The sequence below is a fragment of the Ursus arctos genome, unplaced genomic scaffold, assembly GCF_023065955.2.
Source record: "Ursus arctos isolate Adak ecotype North America unplaced genomic scaffold, UrsArc2.0 scaffold_21, whole genome shotgun sequence".
NCBI classification, from domain to species: Eukaryota; Metazoa; Chordata; class Mammalia; order Carnivora; family Ursidae; genus Ursus; species Ursus arctos.
This window is the reverse complement of record NW_026622886.1, coordinates 13447141-13470474: the sequence shown is the minus strand read 5'-3', so window position 1 is coordinate 13470474 and position 23334 is coordinate 13447141. Positions and strand designations below refer to the sequence as shown.

Sequence of the window (23334 nt, the reverse complement as noted above, 5' to 3'; positions counted from 1 at the left end):
GAATATTGCAACTTCTAACAGCATAGATTAGCTTTGCCTGTTTTGTTCTTCATAGAAGAGTATAGTATGTTCTCTCTGTGTCTTTTGCTTCTCTACAGTTTTGTTTGGCTTTAGGTTTGTGACACTCATTCATATCATTTATTCTCATTGCCGCTAATGTGTCATGGCTTATCCCTTATAGTGGTGGTGAACAATTGGATTATTTCCAGTTTTTTTTTATATTATGACAAATGCTGTTATTTATCTTGTCATGTGCATAAAAAATGCATTTCTGTTGGGTATACAACTAGGAATGGAATTGCAGGGTCACATTCAGCTTTTGTAAATATTGCCAAGCATTTTTCTAAGTTGGTTGTCCTAGTTTAAGTTTTTAAGTGTTTGTTTTGTGGTGTTAGTCTGGGAGGTTCAGAACCCATCCACATGGTCCTGAGGAGCAGAAGGGCCTGTGTGGGAAAGTTCTTAAGCTATAAGGGAAGGTCTAAGAGGCTCTTAGATACCATATCTGAACGTCTTCCCTCTTTAGTAACTGTCTTTGGAGAAAGTGTTTAATTCCCTAGTTGGGATTAGAGAACAGACCAAACTTCATGGGAGATTGCTAACTAAGGTCCTGTGTGGAGGCCCCAGGATCACATACATGCAAACCACAGCATTTAAAAAATGTTATTGGAGGTTTAGGTCATTTATGTAATGTAAGTTTGGGATATGACTCTGTAGATCTTCTACTTGGGAATATGTCCCAGAAGGCAAATCATATACAAATAGAGATACATGGATGTAACAGGAGACTTGGTCTAGATGTGCAATGTGATAATCTCCCTTTGTCTTTAAGAAGGTAAATGACCATGGTGTTATGGTAGAAATAGACTTGGTAGAGCTTGCAGGATAGTGGGGACAATGTGAAATCAAATATTCTGGCTTGGATGACTGGGTTGGTGGTAGAGCTACTAACCCTGGTAAGGAATATGGAAGAAGCAATAGCCGTGCTCTGTGGCTAACGCAACTTCGACCAACCAACTCTGAACCGTGCTAATCAGATGTTTGCCTTTGGTGTTTCTTCAGCTCTTAAGATATGGGCGTAGGTTTCTCATTCATCCCTAAAGACTTTCGGCCTTGATATAATTTGAAGATACATAAATGTTTTTCTTCTTAACTTCAAAGACTTAGAAGTTGGGGCGCCTGGGTGGCTTAGTTAGTTAAGCGTCCAACTCTTGATTTCCGCTCAGGTCATGATCTCATGGATGTGAGATGAGCCCCACACCAGGCTCTGAGCTGGCAGTGGAGCCTGCTTGGGAGTCTCTCTCTCCCTCTGTCCCTGTGTCCCTCTTTCCCCTCCCCCCACCCCAGGCTCACACAAGGACTCTCTTTCTCTTTCTCAAACAAACAAACAAAAAACCCAAAAAAACTTAGAACTTGACAAAGTCCTAAAATATGAAAATATTTCCTTATTTTGATTTATGGAAACTAAGGACAATATACCCTTCAGGAATATTAAGATGATGCTATCACTTTGTCTGATCTGTGGTCCTACCTCATGGAATCATTCTATTGATACATTCCCTCAAAATTAAGATACAAAGACCCTTACTTGTGGATCTTTCCATGTCATAATCAATAGATAGACATTCTGAAAGTCCATTGCAGACTTTGCTAATGGATCATTCCTTTTTCCTCACTTAGCCCAAATGTTACTCAGAGTCCTTGAAGTACTGTTGCAGGTGACACTACGGAGATCTGTGAAGTGAGCCTACAGAGGGAATCTCTTCGTCACCCTCTTTTTCATGCTAAAGGAACATTAAACAACTAAAGATTAGCAGAAATATCTTTTCAAAGGAAAGATGATCACCTAAATTTATTTGAGGGGGTATAGTTTAATGGTTAAGACCATGGATTCTGGGGGCCCCTGGGTGGCTCATTCTGTTAAGTGTCTGACTCTTGATTTTGACTCGGCTCATGATCTCAGGGTCCTGGGATCAAGCACCGCATCAGCTCCCTGCTCAGTGGGAAGTATGTCTTTCTTCCCTCTGCCCCTCCCCCTGCATGCCCTCACTCTCTAAAATAAATAAATAAATCTTTAAGAAAAAATAAAAGACCGTGGATTCTGGGAAACATGCCTGCTTTCAAGTACTTGCTCCACTTCTTACTGTGAACTTTGGAAATTTTTTAATCTCCTTGTACCTCGGTTTCTTCATCTTAAAATGACGATAACAGTGTTACCCCTCTCAAAGAGTTTTTTAAGAATTAAATGAGATAATACATGTAAAATGTTTAGCAAGATGTCCAGGACAGTATAAATGTTTACTAATAAATAATGAGGATGGGTTCCCTGAGTTTTCTGGGAGACATCTGAGGGAGGAAGCACACCTTCACCGGGAAGGCAAACTGAGGGCACAGCAGGACAGCAGCAACAGTCAGGGCAGCTGAGCAGGCCGGAGTCTTTTCAAACAAAGGCACGGGGCAGAAAATAAATCTGAGCCCCAGAATCCCATCTCAGAGGCCCCAGGGCTGCAAATAGCAGCTGCAGCTGCAGACCAAGGCTGGCTGTTACATGTCCACAGTGTGAAAGGACTCACGGTGACAAACCCATCTTTTCCATCACACCCACACACACAGCGTCAGCAATCCCTCATAGGAGTCAAGTCTGAATATTAAGCGGCCATTTTTAGTAGAATATAGCAGCCTGACTTCTAATACAGGCTAGATGAGAAAGAGGGCTTGGCAAATTTTGTCAAGTGATGAGATGTTCTGGTATCTACCGTAGGTGATTTTGAATCATTTCGCTGCTAGGAATAACCTCTTCCACCTGTGAAACACTGAGCAGGTCCAGACACCGTGCCAGGGACTTCACATGTGTTAGCTCATTTAATCCTCCCACATAGGGAGGTGTTGTCACTGTCCCCGTCTAGATCTCGAAAGGGGGCCAACAAAAGATGGAGGAACCTAAGGCTCAGAGGGGAAATACTTCGCTCAATATTAGAAGATTCTAAGTACAGGGCCAAGATCTAGACCCAAGTCTGTCTGGTTCCAGCATCTCATCTGTTTAACATGTGTCTGCGTGGCCTTGAAATTGCAATGATATCTTGCTCACAAATTATTCCATGTGTATATTTCTTGTTACCTAAAATAGTCCCCTTTGGGATGAAGCAGGCTGCACTTGTTTGTTTTCTATCTCCTAGTTTTCAACACATAGTAGAAGGTGAGTAGATACTTGCTGATAGATTTCGAACAATGTTATGATGGGACAGGGGAATGGGAGGAATTGGTCAGATCCCATGGCATCCCTCGAAGTCACTTTAAAAAAAAAAGAAAGAAAGACTTGCCTCTCAGACCAGATACGTTTATTTTTTTCAGCTGCAAATTACTAAGTGTCTGCTGTAGGCTTTAAATATGATTAAGACAAGATCCCGCCTCAAGAATACTATAGTCTAGACGAAGTATTGCAAGTTCAAATGCCCACCTGGACTAAGCATGTAGCACAAATGATTGAAGTGGCCCAGAAACAAACTGGGGTGGCCCCTATGAGCTCCACCATATTGTTTCTATCTGGACCAAATATTTCCAAGGGAAGCCATACATTCATATTTTATATGATATTTATATTTTTTTGGTATGAAACAAGTATGTGGGCCAAGCAAAATTCATCTGCAAACTGGGTTTAGCTCATAGGCTATCAGGTTGAGATCTCTGGCTTAAGCAATAAGACACATAAATAAGGACAATAGGAGGTAGACAAGACTGTAATTACTGGGCAAAGATTGTGCATATTCAGAGAAGTCAGAGGTCATTTCCAGCTGGAGCACCAGAGAAGACTCTTTGGAGGAAGTTACCTTTGGGTTTATCCTTCCAAAGTGGGTCAGCTTTGGAGCCACTGTGATAGGTAGGAATGCTGCTTCAGCTGCTGGGAACAGTAGGAATGAAGATCTGTAGATGGGAAGCGATGGGTCAAGGTTAGGGACCTCTGAGTTACATTACACTCTACTTTGTTTTTCGTTTTGCTTCGTTTTTAGTTTCTTACTGAAAATAAATGTATTGGACATGCCATCTACAGTCATCGAACTTAGGAAAAATTTTGTGTGTTTTCAATAAGCACTGTAAGCACAGAGAAGGAGATACGGAGGCTGGAAATTGTTAGGGTCCATGAATTAGAGACTTTGAGGCAAAGGAACTCTCACTACTTGTAGTCTCCTGCATGGCGTGTGGTAGGACATGAAGCTTAAAAGAACATCTGAGTCTTGGAAGGGGTCCAGCAAAGGCACCAGGACTAATTTGGGAGATGAAGGGTATGTCTTATGAGAGGAGGCTTAGAGAGCTTAACATGCTTCTGCTTTAAAATAAGGCGGGTGAGCAGAGTTCTATTGATAGCCTGCAAGGCTTCCAGCGTGAACTTGTACTTGGTGTGAGATGAAATTCAAAGTCACACTAAGGAATGTCAAGAAGGCAGGTTTCTTTCTTTCTGGTTTCAAGAATGATGAGTCCAGGAACATTTTGTGTAAGAAGGTTTTAAAAATGGAATAGATTCCCATTGAGTATTTGGGGGGGAACATCTTCCATTTTATCACCATCTGTTCATTAGCAGGCTAAATTTAAAGATCGGTTATTCATAATATCAATTTATAATGTTGCGGGTAGAAACATCACTGTCCTCGTAGCTGTAAAGACACATAGAACAAATTTCACACACACGAAAGAAAGAAAGAAAGAAAGAAAGAAAGAAAGAAAGAAAGAAAGAAAGAAAAATAAAATTCACTTTAGTCATTGCTTTGCAAAACTCTGCTAAAATTTTACAAATTCACGAAGCCTTCACCACCTTCACCACTTGTTCCTTCTTGTTTTGCATACAACGAGGCAGTTTGTGATGGGAGAACTGATGGACCTGAGAATGTCAGTAATAATTCTGTGGGGTCAGGCTTCACATTTTAAATTACTAGATAACCTGCTTTCTGTTGTATTTTGACTCATCTCATTTTGGATCCTGGACCTGTGCTTTTCACGACTTAGTTAAAACTCAATACTCTCCATAAAATATGCATGGGAAGGAAATGTAACAATTTTAGTAATTGTTACATCTCTAACGGGTTCAATTTTAATATTCAATACACATGGTAGGTTCAGAAATGGAACTTGGGAATGAGGTCAGAGATGGGTTCTGGGAGTCATTCACACAGTAATAGCTGAGAATGCGAGAGGGGATTAGCTCACCCAGGGAGAGAATGTACATAGAGAGCAGAGGGCTGGCAGCAGAATCTTGGGGAAAGCCCCCCACCCCAAAACCCCAAGGGCCCAGGCAAAGGAAGGGAGGAAAATCAGGGGGAGAGGCAGGGTCTGTTTCCTGCCATTTAGATCTCTGGGTCCCTTCTTCCTGACCACTGTCCTCTTCTGAAATGGGTCATTTAAACAAAGTCCTGAAGCTATTTTGCTCACATACCTTTTGCTATGAACTGAATTGTGTGCCTCCAAAATTCATATGCTAGGTCCTAAGCCTAAATTGATGTTATTTGGAGGTTGGGCCTTTGGGAGGTACTTAAGTTTAGATGAGGTCATGAGGATGGGATCCTCATGATGGGATTAGTGCCCTTGTAAGAAGAGGAACCAGAGCGACACCTGGGTGGCTCAGTCAGTTAAGCGTCCAGCCCTTGATTTTGGCTCAGGTCATGATCTCAGGTCATGAGATGGAACCCCATGTCTGCTCTGCGCTCAGCAGGGAGTCTGTTTCAGGATTCTCTCTCTCCCTCTGCCCCTCTCCCCACTCCAAAATAAATAAATCTTAAAAAAGAAAAAGTGGCACCAGAGAGCTTGCTCTCTGTCTCTCGCTGCCATGTGAAGACACAATGAGAAAGCACCTGTCTGAATGTGGGGAAGAAGGCCTTCGCCAGAGCCTGACCACGCTGGTACTCTGGTTTAGAGTTATCTTCTCCAGACTCGTGAGAAACAAATGTCTGCTGTTTAAGATACCCAGTCATGGTATTTTTTTTATGGCAGCCTGAGCTGACTAATGCGCCTTCAAAGAAAATTTTGAACAATCTTTACAGATTTTCAAAGTCCTTTTTTTTTTTTTTTTTAAAGTAGGTCCACACCCAGTGTGGAATCCAGTGCTGGGCTTGAACTCACGACCCTGAGATTAAGACCTGAGCTGAGTTCAAGAGTCAGACACAGAGGCACCTGGGTGGTTCAGTCCAGTTAAGTGTCTGTGTCTTGATTTTGGCTCAGGTCATGATTTCAGGGTTGTGAGGTCAAGCCCTGTGTTGGGCCCCACACTGGGTGTGGAGCCTGCTTTCTTTCTCTCTCCCTTTCCCTCTGCCCCGACCCCCAACCCCCACACATGTGCGTGAACTCTTTCTCTCTTAAAAAAAAAAAAGTGTCAGATGTTTAACTGACTGAGCCACCAGGCACCCTTTTGCAATTTATCTTTAAAATTTTCTGTCGTAAGATAAATAGTTGCAAAGGGGCTCGATCTCAGGACCCTGAGAGCCAAAATCAAGAGTTACATACTTAATTGACTGCCCCATCCAGGCGTCCTACCTTAAGTTTAAAAAATTTTTTATCTTCTATTTCTCTGTCTCAAAATTATTTAATTCGAAATTTTTTAAAACTTTTTTTCTGTGACCACGGGGCTTTATAGTGTTAGCAATGTATTTGGAATTAAGTTATTGTTCCAAGTAGTATTTATACACAATTGATTAAAACAACATAAAAGATATTACTAGATAAGTAATTATTAAGCACAAAACAAAATTTTATTGGAAATGTATCCTATACGTGGAAAATACTTTTTTCCCAAATTATTTATTTATTCATAGTTGGAGATTATTTATTGTCAGAAAGGGACAGAGTTCGGTATCAATATCAGAGAGAATACTCCAGCCACAAAAAGCCACATACTATATGATTCCATTTATATAAACTATTCACAGGAAGGTAAACCCACAGAGACAGAAAACATATTGTTGGTTGCCGGGGCTGGGCAGAGGAGTGAGTAGAGAGTAATTACTTAATGGGGCTAAAGAGAAAATATAGCAAGTGAAAAATGTATGCTGCATCTATGAATAGATTCAGGTTTATATGCGAACTTAACATTAACTCTAGGTAACATTTCAGGTCAGTGGTAAAATAACAGTGAAATGGTGCTGGCATGAGTCCCTGTTAAGCTGGGGGGAAGGAACTCAAACAAGTTTATAGCCCCTAATTCACACAATAAAAATATTTTAATATTTAAAAATACTTGAAGAAAATTTATAAGAGTATTTGAGTAATTCTGGATGGAGAGACTTCTTTTCTTTTTAAAGAAAGAGAGGAAATCCAGAAGCCATAGAGGAAAAGATGACAGATTTGAATAAATATAAATTTTAAAAATTTGTTATAGCAAAAGACAACATAAAATTAAAAGGCAAAAAATGGGAAAATATTTGAAACATATATTACAGAGTTAATACCATTAATAAAAACTAAAAGATTTGAAAAAAACAATTCACAGAAAAAGAAACAGATCACCAATAAGCATGAAATATTGCTTAACTTTTTGGAAAAATAGAAACTCAAATAAGGAACAATAATCTCTCACACATTAAGTTGACAAGTTTTTGATTTTTTAATGATAACATCCAGGAGATGAGAAAACAGGCAATCTTGTATATTGCTGATTGACCTGTTGCATAGGCAACCTTTTTTTGGGAGAGTATACTAGTAAAAGTCTATTAAGAGTCAAACTATGCAACTGAACCAGCAAGCTCACTATTAAGAATCTTTCCTACTAATTTGAAAGTATCAATATTTAAGGTTAGAGTCTACTATGTTTACTACAGTATTAATTGTGGTGGTGAAACACTGAAAACAACCTAAAAGTCCATCAAAAGGAAAATTAATTGGAAAAAATAAGGCACACCCATACCATGAATGATTATTCAGTTATTAAAAAGATAGAGTTAGGTACATATATGTGTATATATACATACACACACAGACACACATATGCAGGCACACACACACATATATTAGTATGAAGGACTGTCTATGACAGGTTAAATGGAAAAAGCAAGCTGAAGAGTAATGCAAATAAAAAATAGATGAATAACTGCCTGTGTATGAATATGTAAATTTGAACTTTTATACACAAGGAAATTTAGACCTTAATCCACACCATGGAGTGAGAACAAGGTTGGAAAGAGGATGATGCTTATATTTATACTTCTCTGTGTTCTTTGGTTGGGGAAGGGAACATGACTGCTTTTGTTTTGGAAGATATGGCAAGGATTGATATTTGCTTGTCCAACTTCCGTTCTCTTAATTCTCTTTAGCAACAGAATTAAAGAGGCTAGAATCTGAGTTGCCACTGAGAATAAAAATCTACATTTCTCAGCTTCTTTTGTAGCCAAATACGGCCATATAATCAAGTTCTAGCCAATAGGATGTATTAGATGTTTTGTGTAGAGCTTCAAAAAAGTCTTCTTGAAATGGAGAAAGTGAATCCTTTTTTCTTTTTTCCTGCTGCCTGGAATGTGAACGTAATGGCCAGAGCACTAGCAGCCACACTAGGCCATGAAGTTACCTGGAGAATGGTGGAGCAGGAAGAAGGATCCTGGATTTCTGATGACTCTGTGGAACCACTATAATGACTCTAAACTAGTTATGTCTGGATTTGCTTTATGTGAGCAAGAAATTGTTTTATCTTGATTAAACTGTTGTTATTTTAGGGCTATATTCAACCAAATATAACCCTAAATAAAAAAAAAAGAAAAACCAAAAAAAAAAAAAAGCATTTAATAAAAGAAAAAAAGAGCCTTGTTGACCATTTTCCCCACTTCCTGAGAGTGATGTTGAAGATGAAGTCTGTAACCTACTAGATGGACATATAAGATCTGAAACAAGGGCTATGTGTTCCTAAAACAATACAGTCCTGGAAAAATTATACCTATCTACTTATTACTCTAATTTAAATCTTACTTCAACCATCTTATACACGTCACAACCATTTATCCTAGAATTTGTCCATACTTTCAATTCCTCCAATAAGTTTTTGTCTTTTTATAATCAAGTCCTGTATCATGGAAAAGTTTTCCAGGTCATAAAATATTTTCTCTGTGGGTTGCAATATATCCTGGCATTTGCTCACTTCAGTAAAATGATCAGTGCATTAAAGACCCAAGGGAGTTTCTGCAGAAGCCAATGATGGCGTGGCACCTCTTTTGTGGCATGTGTGAAATCTGTCCATCACTATAGACATTCTTCTGCAATATGACACTTGGTCCTTATGTCCATTTCATATGTGGTGTCCAGTGTGCTGGGAATGTTGGGGGGAAAAAGAGTCGTTTTTAGGGACCACTCATATAGAATCATGATATTAAACCAGAAGGGGCTTCAGAGGTCATTTTTTTTAGCCCCTCATTTTACACAGAAGGCAACTGAGTTCTAGAAAGACCGCCTGACTTTCTTAGGGTGACTCAGCTGGTTAACGGTGGGTTGAAAAATAGAACCTAGGGGTCTGACTTCAGATTCTAGCCTCTTTAATTTGTTTCATCTGTGAATTGATACTCTCATGGTAGACTCAGGAAAAAAAGTTACTTTTCTTTCAAGGCACTTCTAACTTTATATTACAGAATCTGCTGTTTTCTGGCTGGCTTTTAGCGGTGTCACATCTAAGAGCACAGGAATATCTTAAAAAGCAGAACAATGTGCCCAGTCTCTCTATGTGGTTGAAAAAAGTCTTTCTCTGTAGAAGATGTTCACTGACCTTCTTAACTGGCTTTCCTCCCCCTCCCCACCACATAGCTAAAGCATGATGCTATTGAGTTCTAAGTTGAGTTTCCATCCTTATATGAAAACTTAGCTTGGCACAGAGTTTGGTAGAGCTAAGTCTGACCAGCTGCGCTCCCAGCCACAAGGGAAATTAGGCGAGACAGTGTGGCTGGTTCAGTAGAAATCAGTCAAAGTCCCTTGAAAATAATCTCAAAAATACATACCAATAAAGATACGTGAACAGTCGTCTTGTCACATAAACTAATTTTAGTCCTGGTCTTTGAGGTGCCATGCACGTAGACAAAGAAAGAAAGGTGTCTTTTTTAGTTTGACCACATGGCAGTTCATATTTCTTTGTCAATTCCATGAGAGTTTGGGGAGAAAATGGCCAAATCTGATACAGTCTGCCAATATGTGAGGTTATATTTGCGTGTCTGTTTTCACCCTGAAGCAAGACAATGGTTACTGGTCTGACTGTCTTTTCTCATGGCCCATATATTTGTAAGTGTATAATTCATTGGCTTTTAATATATCCACAAAGTTGTACAACCATCACCACTACCTAATTCTAGAACACATTTTCGTCATCCCTCAAAGAAATCCCATATCCACTAGCAGCGACTCCCAATTCCTGTTCCCTTCAGCCCCTGGCAACCACTAATTGACTTTCTGACTCTAAAGATTTGCCTAACATGGACATTTCGTATCAGCAGAATTGTACACTGTGGTCTTTTGCACCTGGCTTCTCTCACTTAGCGTATCACTCTCAAGCTTCACCCAAGTTGTAGCATGGATCATTACTTCATTCTTTTATATGTCCTGTAAAATTTCTAAAGGACATTTCTTGAAAAAAGGTAAACACTAAATATTCCTCAACAGAAACACTTGCTATTCTTGGAAAAGAAAATGAGACGGGATCGTCAATATAGAAATTTGACTTGACGGGGAACCTGAGTGGCTCGGTCGGTTAAGTGTCTAAGTATCTGACTTCAGCTCGAGTCATGATCTCAGGGTCCTTGGGATGGAGCCCTGAATTGGGCTCCCTGCTCTTCCGGGACTCTGCTTCTCCCTCTCCCTCTGCCCCTCCACCCCACTTGTGCGCTCTCTCTCTCTGTCACTCTGCTTTCTCTCTCTCAAATAAATAAGTTAAAAATCTTTAAAAAAAAAAGAAAAAGAAAATTAAAACCAATAATTAAGAAGAGAGGAATGCAAAAAGCTAATGGGAGCATAAAATTGTCCTCTGAACACAGAGATTTTTTTCCCCTTATAATCTTAGTGAAAATTAAGGTGTATGTTGAACTAGCATTTTATGATTTTTAGCTTCATTTTTTATCATCCAACAAACATTCGGCGCTCCTGAGTCGACACATGCCTCTGTCAGACAGAAAGAGAAAAGTAAGAAGGAACAAGAAGCTGCAGCTGAATTTAGAAAGTTAGAGGTGTTCTCATAGCCACATGAGATGGACAGGAGATTCCTTCCAGTAGGCGAGAGAGCAGAGTGCAGACAACAGATGTGAGAAAGGTCCTCATAGCTGTCAAGTTCCAGCATCCTTGTGTTGAAGAAAGGGCGGTGCTAACATGATTGCTGTGCAGACAGAGTATAAAAGCCCTGGACTTCTCCCCAGCTGCTTGTCACGCTGACCGCACCATCTCTGACTGCTTGTGGGGTTTCTGTCAACCAGTGTCGGAGGGGGACAAACTTTGGAGAATAACGTTTTCTTGTGGTCATGCCAGAACCCACTAAGAAAGAGGGTAAGACTCATCCATAAATCTCTTTGTTGTACTTTTTAATAAAGTATGTTTATTTTTTAAACAGACGATAAGAGTAGAATCACTGTGATTTAAGGAAAAGATCCTTTGGAATAAACAGACAGAGGCAAAACACAAGAAGAGCATAACAGATTGAAAAATATCTGATACACATGGTTTATGAAGGTATATTGACTAAAATGATCAAATTATCATGTTGTTCAGTTGAAAGGGATCCTCAAAGTGTCATGTAAGGATGTTAATTGCTCAGGATGAACAGTTTGCATTTTCAAGCATATTCTCAAAAGCAATTTGTTCAGTCACAAATTTTTCACCATGTATTTGCAATTCGTGGGTGGTGGGAGGGGCTTGCAGCGCTTTCTTAGTTAATAAATTTGATCAAGATTTCAAAAAAGAATTTATGACAATATCTCCAGATTTGCTATAGTTTTTCATGGGAAGACATTTAAAATATAAGATATACAGATGCAGGTATTTTTTGTTTTTATCAGTGCTTTTGAAACTTCATTGCTTATTATATTGCTAAATTCTTGCATGCAAAAAAAAATCAGACAACTGAGTAAAAGAGAATGTCTTTGAATGTCACTGCTAGATTGTGTTCTTTAATAAGTTTTGTTGTAGACATATTCATAATACGTAGCCTTTTAAAAATAATTACACTGAAAATATGATAATATTCTTCATTAGAAGAATGCTTCCTCCAATAAGGAGTTTCTCCTTTCTATGAAAAGATCAATATTTAAAAACTACCAATTAGCTAGATAAATAACTGGAATTAGAAATTACTAAAATAACTAATGAAAAATACAAATTAATAGTGCAAGTATATTGAGTTTAATTTTTAATGGAAATATCTTTTTAAAATATTATTTCATTCATATTAGTCTTCATTCGTGTTTACTGAATCTTTATTTTTGACTTGTGAAAATGAAAACAATAAAAAAAGATGAGCCGGAAGCATAAAAATAGTATTTAGCATTTTCAATTTTAATTCTTGAAACTGTTTTTAACCATTGTTTTGAAGAACCTTGAAAAAGATGCTAGACATTGAACCTAAAGTTGAAATACTACCCAAATTATCAAAAGTCTTTGAAATATATTTTCTTTATGTAATTAAGTAACCAGTGTTGACAGGCTGTGGTGATCAGTTTACAGGTTGGCTTTACTTAGTGGTGGAGGGCATTGATGGATGAAGTCTTCCACCCGAAATAACCACACCAAATGCATGCATTAATATGGGAACTTAATCCCCACTATCAGGCAGTGAGTCCAGCCCCTGCTAAAGTGTCTTATTTGTAATGCAAATGATTTACATGTGTATTAAGTGTCCTTTTTATTTGATCTGTCACTTGACTAGCCTCTTCAAGGCTTATTTGGATGAAATGCATTCTGTGTTTCCTGACTAAAGACAGAATATTGTTTTAATGATCCTGCATTTAGTGGATGAATTTGCATGTGTTATTTTAGCTCTCCATTGAAAATGACAAGCTGAAAAACAAATAAGATGACAGACTCTAGAGCCTATGAAGCTAATTAAATGATTCTTGTTGCTAGATATGATAAAGTTTTACTCTTGATCTGACAACTCAAGTCCTGACCCACTCTGCTTTTAGAGACAATGAAATTTTAGAGCTGCGAAGAGGAAGATCTATCTTTAACTTCAGCATCCCCCCAAAATTGTTTTTTATTTTTTCCTTTTGAATAAATCAATACAGATGCCAAAGTCCCCATGATCATCTTTTGCCATAAAAACACTGTTGAAATTCTGTGTAGGACTCCCCCCACCCAGGACGGTAATTTTATACTCATAGATTCTTCGGTTAGTTGAAATTTGGATGGTGGGGAGTGGGTATAAAAAGAGGGTTACTGATACATTTAAAATCTTTTGAGGAAGTACAGGATTTTGTTTGTTTGTTTGTTTCCTTATCAGCAGAACTGATTCTTAAAGGAACTGCACTTTACACAATTTTCCTGGTGAAATCATTGCCTTTTAATAGTGTTTCCATTAAGGAGTTAGGAGTATGGCAATGCAGGAACTGTTCTGGTCCTTGCACCTTCTCCTAACTGATTTCATTTTCACTGGGGGTGGTTTTGTTCCATAAAAACATCCCTCTGGAATATAGCCTCAAAAATAAAACATGCCACCAAACCAATTCTTCAGAGTCATTTTAAACAATTGGCAGAAACACTCACAGGGGACCGTTCCTCCAGTCCCTATATCTCTCCAGCTGGGAGAACCATACCCAGGAAGGACATCACCACTTGCTGTGAACATTGATATGGTACATGGGCCTAGGATCCAGGACAACTTGGCAACTCCTCAAAAGAGGCTGATCTTTCAGCACCTGTAAAAGATGTCTCTCTTAACCGCCTCCCTACCTACAGTGGCCAAATTCTGGGAGCTTCATGTTGGGTCTTGGGAGAACTAAAATCTTCTAAGGAGGTAGAGGAAGGACATGTAACTGTGGCCATCAAGGAGGAAGTCTAATGGAAGGAATCAGTCAACAGTCCTGATTTAGACTCTTGAAGATATTCTGGATGGCTCAGTAACCACTTTTGGAGAAAGAAAGCCTTATTTTTAAGGAGTAACCACTTCTAATTGCCCTTCTCTCCACCTTCATCAATTGTATATTTATTCATTAGATAACTATAGTATTTGTACTGTCAGTTCAAAATAAAAGGCCTAGCTTACCCTGGGGATTCATGCAGAGCCTGAGGCCTAGCAAAATCAAGTTATTCCAATCAAATAGTAGCAGGAGGTGGGCAGAAGTTTCAGATCTGTGGAAATATCCCAGAATGCCTGACTGATACATGTATTTACATATCAACTATTAATCGAGCACTTACTGTAAGCCAGTCTCTGGCATTCTGTTCTAAAAGCCCTCATGGGTAATTGCCTCTGGGTTCTACTATGTAAAAGAATCACCTTTCACTAGAAATTTCTTTTATCCTGTCAAAAAGTGATTTTTATCAACATGAAATTAGAAAATTTCTGATTAGAAATTAGAAAATTCTTCTGTGGTAGAATCTCTAATGGTTCAAAAAATACTATGAATGGCTTTGCGATCTGCACAAATGATTTCCTCAGAATTCTATCTCTGAAGTATGTGATCATTAAAATCTGGCTCTTTACTATACTTAGACATTTGTTAACTGTCGGAATCTACAGGAGTTAGAAAAATTATCTTCTAAAACACCAAGTTGAAGCCTTAACACGAATTTTACTTTTTGTTGTGTAATTTATCAGACTCTATTATATTTCATGTACTTAACTCTCAGGGAAAAGGCCTAAGCTCTGCTGGGTACTTGGGTGTGATTCATAAAACCTCGGGAGGGACACTGTAGCCTTCTCATCTTCCATGAAAGATCTCTTCTTGAAAACTTAAGCATATGACAAAACAGGTTCATTTATGACCATAACTTTAAGGGACCATTCTGATAACTCCAGGAATCAAAGGTATGCCATTGTTGCTGTAGACTCTTGTCATATCAACTTGACACAAGATCTACCCGTCAAAACTATCTTGGCCTTTTTCAGTAGGAATGGATAGGAACATGGTAATGGGAGAAAAACTTTCTTTCAGTCCATAGGAGTTTTTCCTTTGCTTTATCTTTCTTTCTTGGTCCCTAGAGATTTCATCACATTTAAACTTCTGCCCCAAACCTATCTGAGTGTGGAGCAGGATTCATTACCTCTTGCGTATTCCTCAGCATCGCCCAAGGCTTAGTCATCATCAGAAAAAGGTGCCCTGGTGATGGCAAACCTCCCTCTCAGATTTACTCCTTGACCTTCAAGTTCTACCTGCATGAAACTGGATGGCCTATTTCAAACACCAAAATAAATTTTAAGGGGGAAGTGTCGTCTTACGTATAGAATACTACCTTTTGTTCCAATTGGGGGAAAGCTAATTTGTAGGAAGTAAGGAAAAGAATGGGAGAAGAGGGAGGAGCTATTTATCAAGGGCAACGATTTTCCTCCAAATTTGAAATGATTCATTTAGGCCAAGTTGTAGATTTGGATGAGGAATAAAGAAGTTCTATGAATGAATGCCACGATATTTTTCCCCCTGAAAAAAATTTGCCATGCTGAACAGGAGATGGGTGGGGGAGATCTGAGTTCTCTGCTGTAAGAAGGAATACTCTGGGGCAAATGCACACCCGAGAGACTTAATACTTGGCAAAATCATTCTTTTTCAGTAGCCTGCTTTTATGACTGCCCGGGCTGCACCTGTTAGGAAGATAAATAAAGGACTGGCCAATTCTTTCCTCTCAAGCGCCCTAAATATATCGCTTTAAAAAAACTTTGGAAAAACAAGTTGTATCCTTGCTTCTCTTCCAGTAAATCTGAAGAAGTCTTCCCCAGGCCTTTCAAAGCCCAGAAGAATCAGTGGTAAGAGAGTTCCTGAAATGAACAAAGGGAAAGGCTGGGCTCTCCAGTGGGTCTGAGGGACCTAAGAGAAAGGGAAAAGGAAAGCATTTACAAGCCTCTGTTCCCCCAGTGACTCCCTTTATTTTGGACAGGAGACATGGCCTGAAACATTTTATTTTAGGTCCCTTATGGACACACAATTCACACTTTCCTTATTTATGTCAATTTCGAAGGATCCCCGAATGCCACGTGACCACCCAGGCTGAAGTCACTTTTAAGAAATGCATGGGCACAATAACTAAAAAAACAAATAGTCTTTTTAGAAACTTGAGCAAATATGAAAACAATGTTTTTGCAATACTTTTGTAGGCAAGTATATCCCTTTTTAAAATATTTGAGGGTTGTGGGATGAAAATGCCATGAAAGAAAATAAGTACTGTGGTTTTCACTGCCCTAGAAAGCGTTTTAATTGTGTTTACTGAAATTTCTTATAATTATTTCCTCTAAAATTTACTTGTAGGCTCTTAATGCACACACAGAGAAGAATTTTTATTATTGTTAATAATTACTATTTTTATCTGCACTCCTCCTTAATTAGTCTTTGAAACCTATATTAAGAGACACAAAATATTCTTGGCAGCTTATGACTTCTGGTAATTCTAGACCTCATCTCTAGACATACTTGGGTGTGTTAGGTAATAAAGAACAGGATTAAAGAAAACTCTAGCAATCAAAAATAAGCAGAAAATTTTTATTTTATGTGTGTACCTGAGGGGAGATGGCCATGTCTTCCTTCTTTGTTTTTATTCCATGTCAGTTCTTAACAGGAACAGATGTCTTTTCTAGAGTCCTTGTTGGTCCAGCCTATTACACCCAAGGAAAACTCCAAAAATATGCAGAAAGGCAGTTACGGATTTACAGTGTTCCTGGTCAGGGTAATCATGAAGCAGCCATTGTTTACTCAAGAGCGGTTTCCTCCAATTAGAAAGTGTAGTAATTAAAGAATATACCAAACTGTGGAAAAGAAGACTTAATCACTTAACTTCCTCTGAGCATGCAAATGTCTCATAACCAGAGAGAACAGGGCTTGGGTCCCCACAGCTTTTTATAAAGACGGCCCCAAACTATCAAAGTGACAATATTGTCTGCTCTCCTCTGTGTGGCTAGGCCCGGCTTTAACGTACAGAAAGTACATTTGTTTTGGACAGCCTCGCTGATAGACAACAAGCCGAGTTTCAGGATGTTCCCATCCATGGGGCAGATTATTTATGGGCTTTCCACTCCTCTATTACGGGCAATGCATTATTTATGCATTTCCAGAGGAAAGTTTTAGATTGCATCAGACTGGGGCGTGAAGTAGTCAATTTGGCAAACCAGGATCATTTAATCACACGCTTACTTCTCTCTCTAAAATGAGGTCATAAAAAGCTAACTGTAATCTGACTTTCATTATGCCTTTCAAGTCTGAAATCCACTTTGAAAAGTCTTTTGCCCTTTTACACTCCCTTAGGAATCTTTTTATGGGCCAATTTGACATATCAATACACCTAAAGTTATGTTTAATAATATATCAGATGTTAGATCTTATAATTTTGTTTTATTCTTTTTTTTTTACTTGTACTGTAGATATTTACAAGAACCTAGGCTAGAAAATGGGTTTTTTTTTTCCTCCAAAATCTTCCAATTCTCCCTCTAAATAGTATCAAATCTCTTTTTAAACTGCTCAGGAATTCTTTGCTTTATCAAGTATTAGCTTTTCCATTTAATAAAATTTTCTAGATCTTGCAACAGAATGCTCTACTTAAAACTAAAAATTTGCCTATTTGTATAAGTCTTCATTTTAATTTCTCATTTTTTAAAAGTTAGATGTCTTTAGAGTTGTTCTGCATTTGGTAAGCATTTTGGCTTTTTCCTTATGCATATTAACTAATATTCCTTATTAAGCGTACTGACATAAACAAAGTGTACTATTCATAGAACATTCTAGGCTGTTCCAATTCCAGCTACACCATGTATTGAGTTAGTTACACTTCATATGCCTCAGCTTCCTCCTCTGTGAAATGTGAATACCAATAGTACCTAACTCATTAGGTCTCTACAAGAAGGAAATAAATAAGTTAAAAGGCTCAGAACAGGACCTAGCACAAAGAAACTTAAGTATTTTCCTCCTAAAACAGCAAACTCAGAATGTAGCATAAGGTGTTAAATGCCTTCCTCTTCCCATAAACTTTGAAGGCATTTCCACCAACCCGTAACAACCACTGTAAGGTCCCTAACCACGCCTGCTCCTCTCCTTAATATTTATTTAATAAATATTGTCAATATTTAGAATACATTCCCAAACAGTTGCTGCTATTATCCTAGCCATCATCACCACCACCACGAGTATTTCCCTTTCTTACTCGTGAATCATCTTAGCTTTCACCCACAGAAGCCCAGATCAAATAAGAGGTCTGTATCCCAGAGCCTCTGTTGTATTCCCACTGAACTATGCCATGTCCAGTTGGGGTCTCCAGTTGTTAAACAGATGAAGATAACCAGTTGTTTCTTCACTGTTGCATTGTGGGAGCGTGGCCTTTCCCACTTAGATGAAAGAGTCACCCTGCACAGTTGAACATGTAACTATATCCACCCCCAAAGGTCGAAAGGCTTGGGTTTGTGGAACATTAAGATTTCTCTCCCCACCAGGGGTGCTTTTAGCAGGTGGGCTCTTCCTCAGGTCTGAATATTTCTGGGATATCCACATAAAGAAATCTCCATGACCACATATGGGTATGATTGATTGAGTGCCACTGTGTTTACTGCTGTGGAATTTTATTTTTATGACCCCACCTGGCAGCAGGCCTGTCCTTCCTCTATTTTTAAAAAGTCACCCAATGTGAGGCCCAGCAATGCCTTGGGACAAGGCCTTTGGGGGATTTATCTGATAACCACATAACCACATAAGAGTGGTGTGATTGTGGTGATGGTCTGCCCAGGTACAGACCCCCAGGAGAGGCATAATAAGGGACTAAAAGGGGAAATTGTTAACAATTTGAATCACTTTTGCAATAATTTCCTTGTGGCCTGTGCTAAATGTTTAAACTTTTTCAATTTGAGTAAAGATTTTCCTATACCACCACCCCCATCTATGCCACTCTGACCCCTGTTTGATTCTTAATTTAAAATATGGCAGGGATAATACAAAAGAGACAGCTCATCAGATCTTAGCAAAAGACCTCATTTTAATCCAGCCCCTGTTAATAGTGAGAAGCTATCTGTTGCTATTCAATACTAACTATATTTTAATCCTCTTCCTGTGTGGAATGACATCTGGAAGTTGAAACGTGTAATTAGAAAGACATAAGAACACTTTGACTAGGAGGGGGAAAAAATCCTGTGGGTTCAGGGAAATTCCATCAAACTGAATAATGAGTCATTGAAAATTTGCATACTTGATGCACAATTAGACTTCCTCTCTTCAGAACATTAGAATACGGTCTGGCAATATTTAGCCACAGTAAATGAATATGGACTTAATTGACTGAAGCATTCTGAAACAGCTGGTTTCCTTGGATATCTAAGAGTTTATTTTGCTCTTGAACCTTATTATTTCAACCAATTCGGATAGAAACATACCGAAAATATAACCTATTACTCCTTGCATTTAAAAACAAAGGACAGTTGCATGTAACTCTACTATGTCTTAAATTATAAATGTCAGTCAGTGTACCACGTGATATCCTAAGAGCCCAAATTATTTTGCTTTTGTATTAAATGGGCTCATATTACTTGTATTTTGAATTTGTGTCCAGTTTTTCATACCTCTCTTGTTTCATGCCTTGCTACAAGCCCGCTGTCTTCTTTTATTATTCTTGTCAGTCAGTATGTGAAGCTGTCCTCTCTTTTCTTTGTTGTTTGCTGTGGACCCAGGGCCAGGTCTTTAATCCCCCTGAGTGGGGCTGCACTGTGGAGTGAACATGGGGCACCTGTGGCATCCTGTTTAAGGAGGCGCTCACTCTCAGGGTCCTGCAAGTGCTGGATTGGCACCTGTGAGTCAGTGCCTCCTTAAATCTAGCCCCCCCCACACCCACCTGCCTCACCTTAGTCCCAGTTCCCAGGCTTGCTGAGGACCCCAGTGGGCTCTCTTGTGAGTGAAGCACTTGCCCTCTGAGTGCACAAGGCTTGAGGAGCTTGAGACAAATCCATTTTGCATTTTGGAGACCCTTCTAAATTGACTGGTCAGCAGCTGTTATCTGGACAAGTGAGGTTGCTAGATAGCTGAATTCTGAGTAGGGGACGTGGTACTAAACAATATTGCCCTTTTGTCTCTAGTACTGTACACGAAGGAAAATAAGTTACATTTCAGCCCACCAAATCAGTTGATGATTTTTATTTTGACTGCTTCACTCATTCTAGTAATCAAGGCTACAGATTTTTCCTAAATGAGGCATATGACGTGAGTTTTTTTTTTTTAAGCACACAGACTCAAAATAATTTTTTAGGAAGATTTACCACAAATTTTAAATGTTTCTCAAACTTTTTGGTCTCAGATACATTGGCACTTAACAATTATTGAGAAACTAAAATGCGTTTGTTTACACACATTAGATCAGTCAATATTTACTATATTAGAAATTACAACTGAGCTCTAGAGGGTCCCAGACCATACTTTAGGAATCACTATTATAAATCAGTAAAGAATTGCCTCTAAAAAATGTCTAATTCCCTAAACCCCAGGGCATAAGATATCCATGCCCACAGCCTATAATGAATAGAATAGGGGACAAATTAAGGATATAACTGTGAAAATGTTACATTAAACATTCATTTATGTCCAAAATCTAGATTCCATTGCATAAGGAATATGACCAGTACAAATGCATTGTCATTGTGTTTGCTGATATTTTTGGTGACGCTTATAATTCATATAACCAAAACTTCTCTAAGCATTATTAACACCTCCATGCAAATAATATTAAAGCAGTTTCCATTGTGCTGGGCATATGAGGTCTAGGCTGCAACATGTACACAGTGCCAAACCCCACTATCAACAGGGGATATGCCAGACAGTGTTTAGCCCATTTAACCTAAGAAGAAACATAATTATGCTATGCTCCCAAAAGTAACAAAACCGGGGGTTGCCCAGATACAGCTTCATCCACCACAATGTTTACAATATATAAAACATTCACGTAGTTTATTTCAAACCAACAGTGCAACTTTGAGAATAAATAATAGTTAGGAATAACATAACAGTCTTCTGCACACCAAATTACCAAAGCATGGTTTTAGCACACTTCTTTCATCCCAAAAAAGAGACAAAAAGAAAGCCACAAAAATGACCTATAAACCTACTGCTCAGTGATAACAACCGTTATTGCATGTTCTTCCTGTCTTTTCCATGCCTATACAACATATCCATATCCGTGCTAGCAAAAGCCTAAATTACATTGCACCTGAGGGCCCATAAAATATTTTTAAGTCAGTCAAACAATGTATTAGATGAGCCTGTGAGCCCATGGGAAGGAGAGAGCTGGGAGGTTTATATCATTTTGGTGTGGAGACGCATACAGAGAGGCAGGTTAATTAATACCCCCTAAAACTGAAGATCTTTTTTCCCCCTCCAATTTACTGACCATGGAACCCTTGATCGTGGAAAATAGGAATGGACTGCATCAGAGAAAGCCAAACCATCTATGGAGTTACTGGGTTCCTGGTCTTCCAGCCCAGCCCCGAGGCCACATATGGGCTGTGTTTACTAGCTGCCACCAGCGCCCGTCAGTTAGAACGGCCTGGCACTCACGGTGCAGGCATGCCATTGGCGGCATACCTGTGCTTTTTACAGTAGGTGGTCATAGGAAAAATCCACCATAAATAGATCAAGCCCTTTGAACGTGTTTCAGGGTTGCAGAGGGAGAGAAAGTCTATATCTGTGAACTAGAAAGGATCAAAGAACAGCCGTCCTTGCCTATGGAGGAAAGAGGTAGCTTTAGTTGCTCGTTCAGAATCTAGTTAGTTTTAATGTTGTCCATAAAAATATTTCCTTGGGCTTATTATTTTCTGGGTTTCTGAGTTTCTTCCTTTTATTAAGAAGTTTAAAGCAGCAACTTATATATACTTTAATCCATCCTGTCTGTGTGTTTCCTAATCAAGACCATGGCGGAGGATGAAAGAGGGACATAAAAATCTGACTTCATTCATCTGGCAGAAAAGTCCTGCAAAAGTTGCCTTTGGGTTTTTGAATAAGCAGAAGCATAGCAGGACCTCCCTTCAATAAATAACCTTTTGCTCTAAATCTAAAGATGGAGGGAGCTTCCCAAGGCCAGGTGCCTCCTGAGAGTTTGGACAGGGCTGAGCTAGTCGACAGTGGAGTTGGCGTGGCTGATTGAGTGTTATTTGCTAAGAAATGCAGCCCAGATTTGAAAAGGGGAATTCCTTAGAAAGGCAAGGGTTGTGTCTGCAACGAGGGCCAAAACTCTAGCCTATTTGCTCTCCTGCCCTTGGTAAGAAATGATGGGGTGGGGCGAGTGCCTCGCAACATTCAGCCGGCAGAAGGGTCGCCAATGGGAGACATAGTGTTCCCTGCGGGTAACGCAGATGAAGAAAGCTGCCCTTGGAGTGCCAGCGGATGGTTCTTGATTTCTTGGCAGCGAGGAGAAGGGGCTTTTGTGCTGGTAGGAACAGCCTGCCAGTCAACTATATTTATAGAACACCTGCTGTGCAGAATTTGAAAAGGAGGAGGAGACAGGCCTTGTCCTCAAGAAGCTTGTGATCGGAGAGAAGTCCCCATGTACTGTAAACCCTTTATCATTCACAATCGCATTTGAAATGGGACAGGAATGGGTGATATTTAGGGCATAGTCCGAGCCTACTTACTCAAAGTGCGGGGTGTGGACTGGCAGCATCAGTATCACCTGGGAGCCTGTTAGAAATGCAGAGACTTGAATCCTGCCACAGACCCCCAGAATCAGACTCTGCACTTGAACAAATCCCTGGGTGATTCATGGGTGCGCAGCAATTTCAGAAGCACTGGATGAACTGTGGATGTTGTGAGTCTCAAATGTTTTGAGAGTGCAAAGCCACCTGGTTTGGTAACTAACTTGATAGAAAGAGCAGTTAAGGGGCGCCTGGGTGGCACAGCGGTTAAGTGTCTGCCTTCGGCTCAGGGCGTGATCCCAGAGTGCTGGGATCGAGCCCCACATCAGGCTCTTCCGCTAGGAGCCTGCTTCTTCCTCTCCCACTCCCCCTGCTTGTGTTCCCTCTCTCGCTGGCTGTCTCTTTCTCTGTCAAGTAAATAAATAAAATCTTTAAAAAAAAAAAAAAAAAAAGAAAGAGCAGTTAATTTAATTGTGAGTTTCTTCTTTTTTTTAATTAAAAAAATGTTAAGTAATCTCTACACCCAACGTGGGGTTTGAACTCTCAACCCCAAGATCAAGAGTTGCATGCCCCACTGACTGAGCGAGCCAGGCACCCCAACCTGTGAGCTT

The 23334-nt window shown here is 39.3% G+C and overlaps 1 protein-coding gene across 20 annotated transcripts in view; it reads left to right on the top strand.

The window, feature by feature from the left end:
* Nucleotides 1–11161: 11161 nt before the first annotated feature.
* MYBPC1 (myosin binding protein C1) overlaps nt 11162–23334 on the top strand; it is an 83829-nt gene continuing 71656 nt past the window's right edge. For 9 of the 20 annotated variants that reach the window (XM_048218195.2, XM_057316374.1, XM_057316371.1 and 6 more), the window contains exon 1: nt 11234–11478. In XM_048218195.2, coding sequence (XP_048074152.1) covers nt 11454–11478 — 25 coding nt within the window. In that variant the 5' untranslated portion in view covers nt 11234–11453. Of the gene's footprint in view, nt 11479–23334 lie in introns of all 20 variants that reach the window. The other 11 variants (XM_048218206.2, XM_048218198.2, XM_057316376.1 and 8 more) reach the window with 4 other exon arrangements.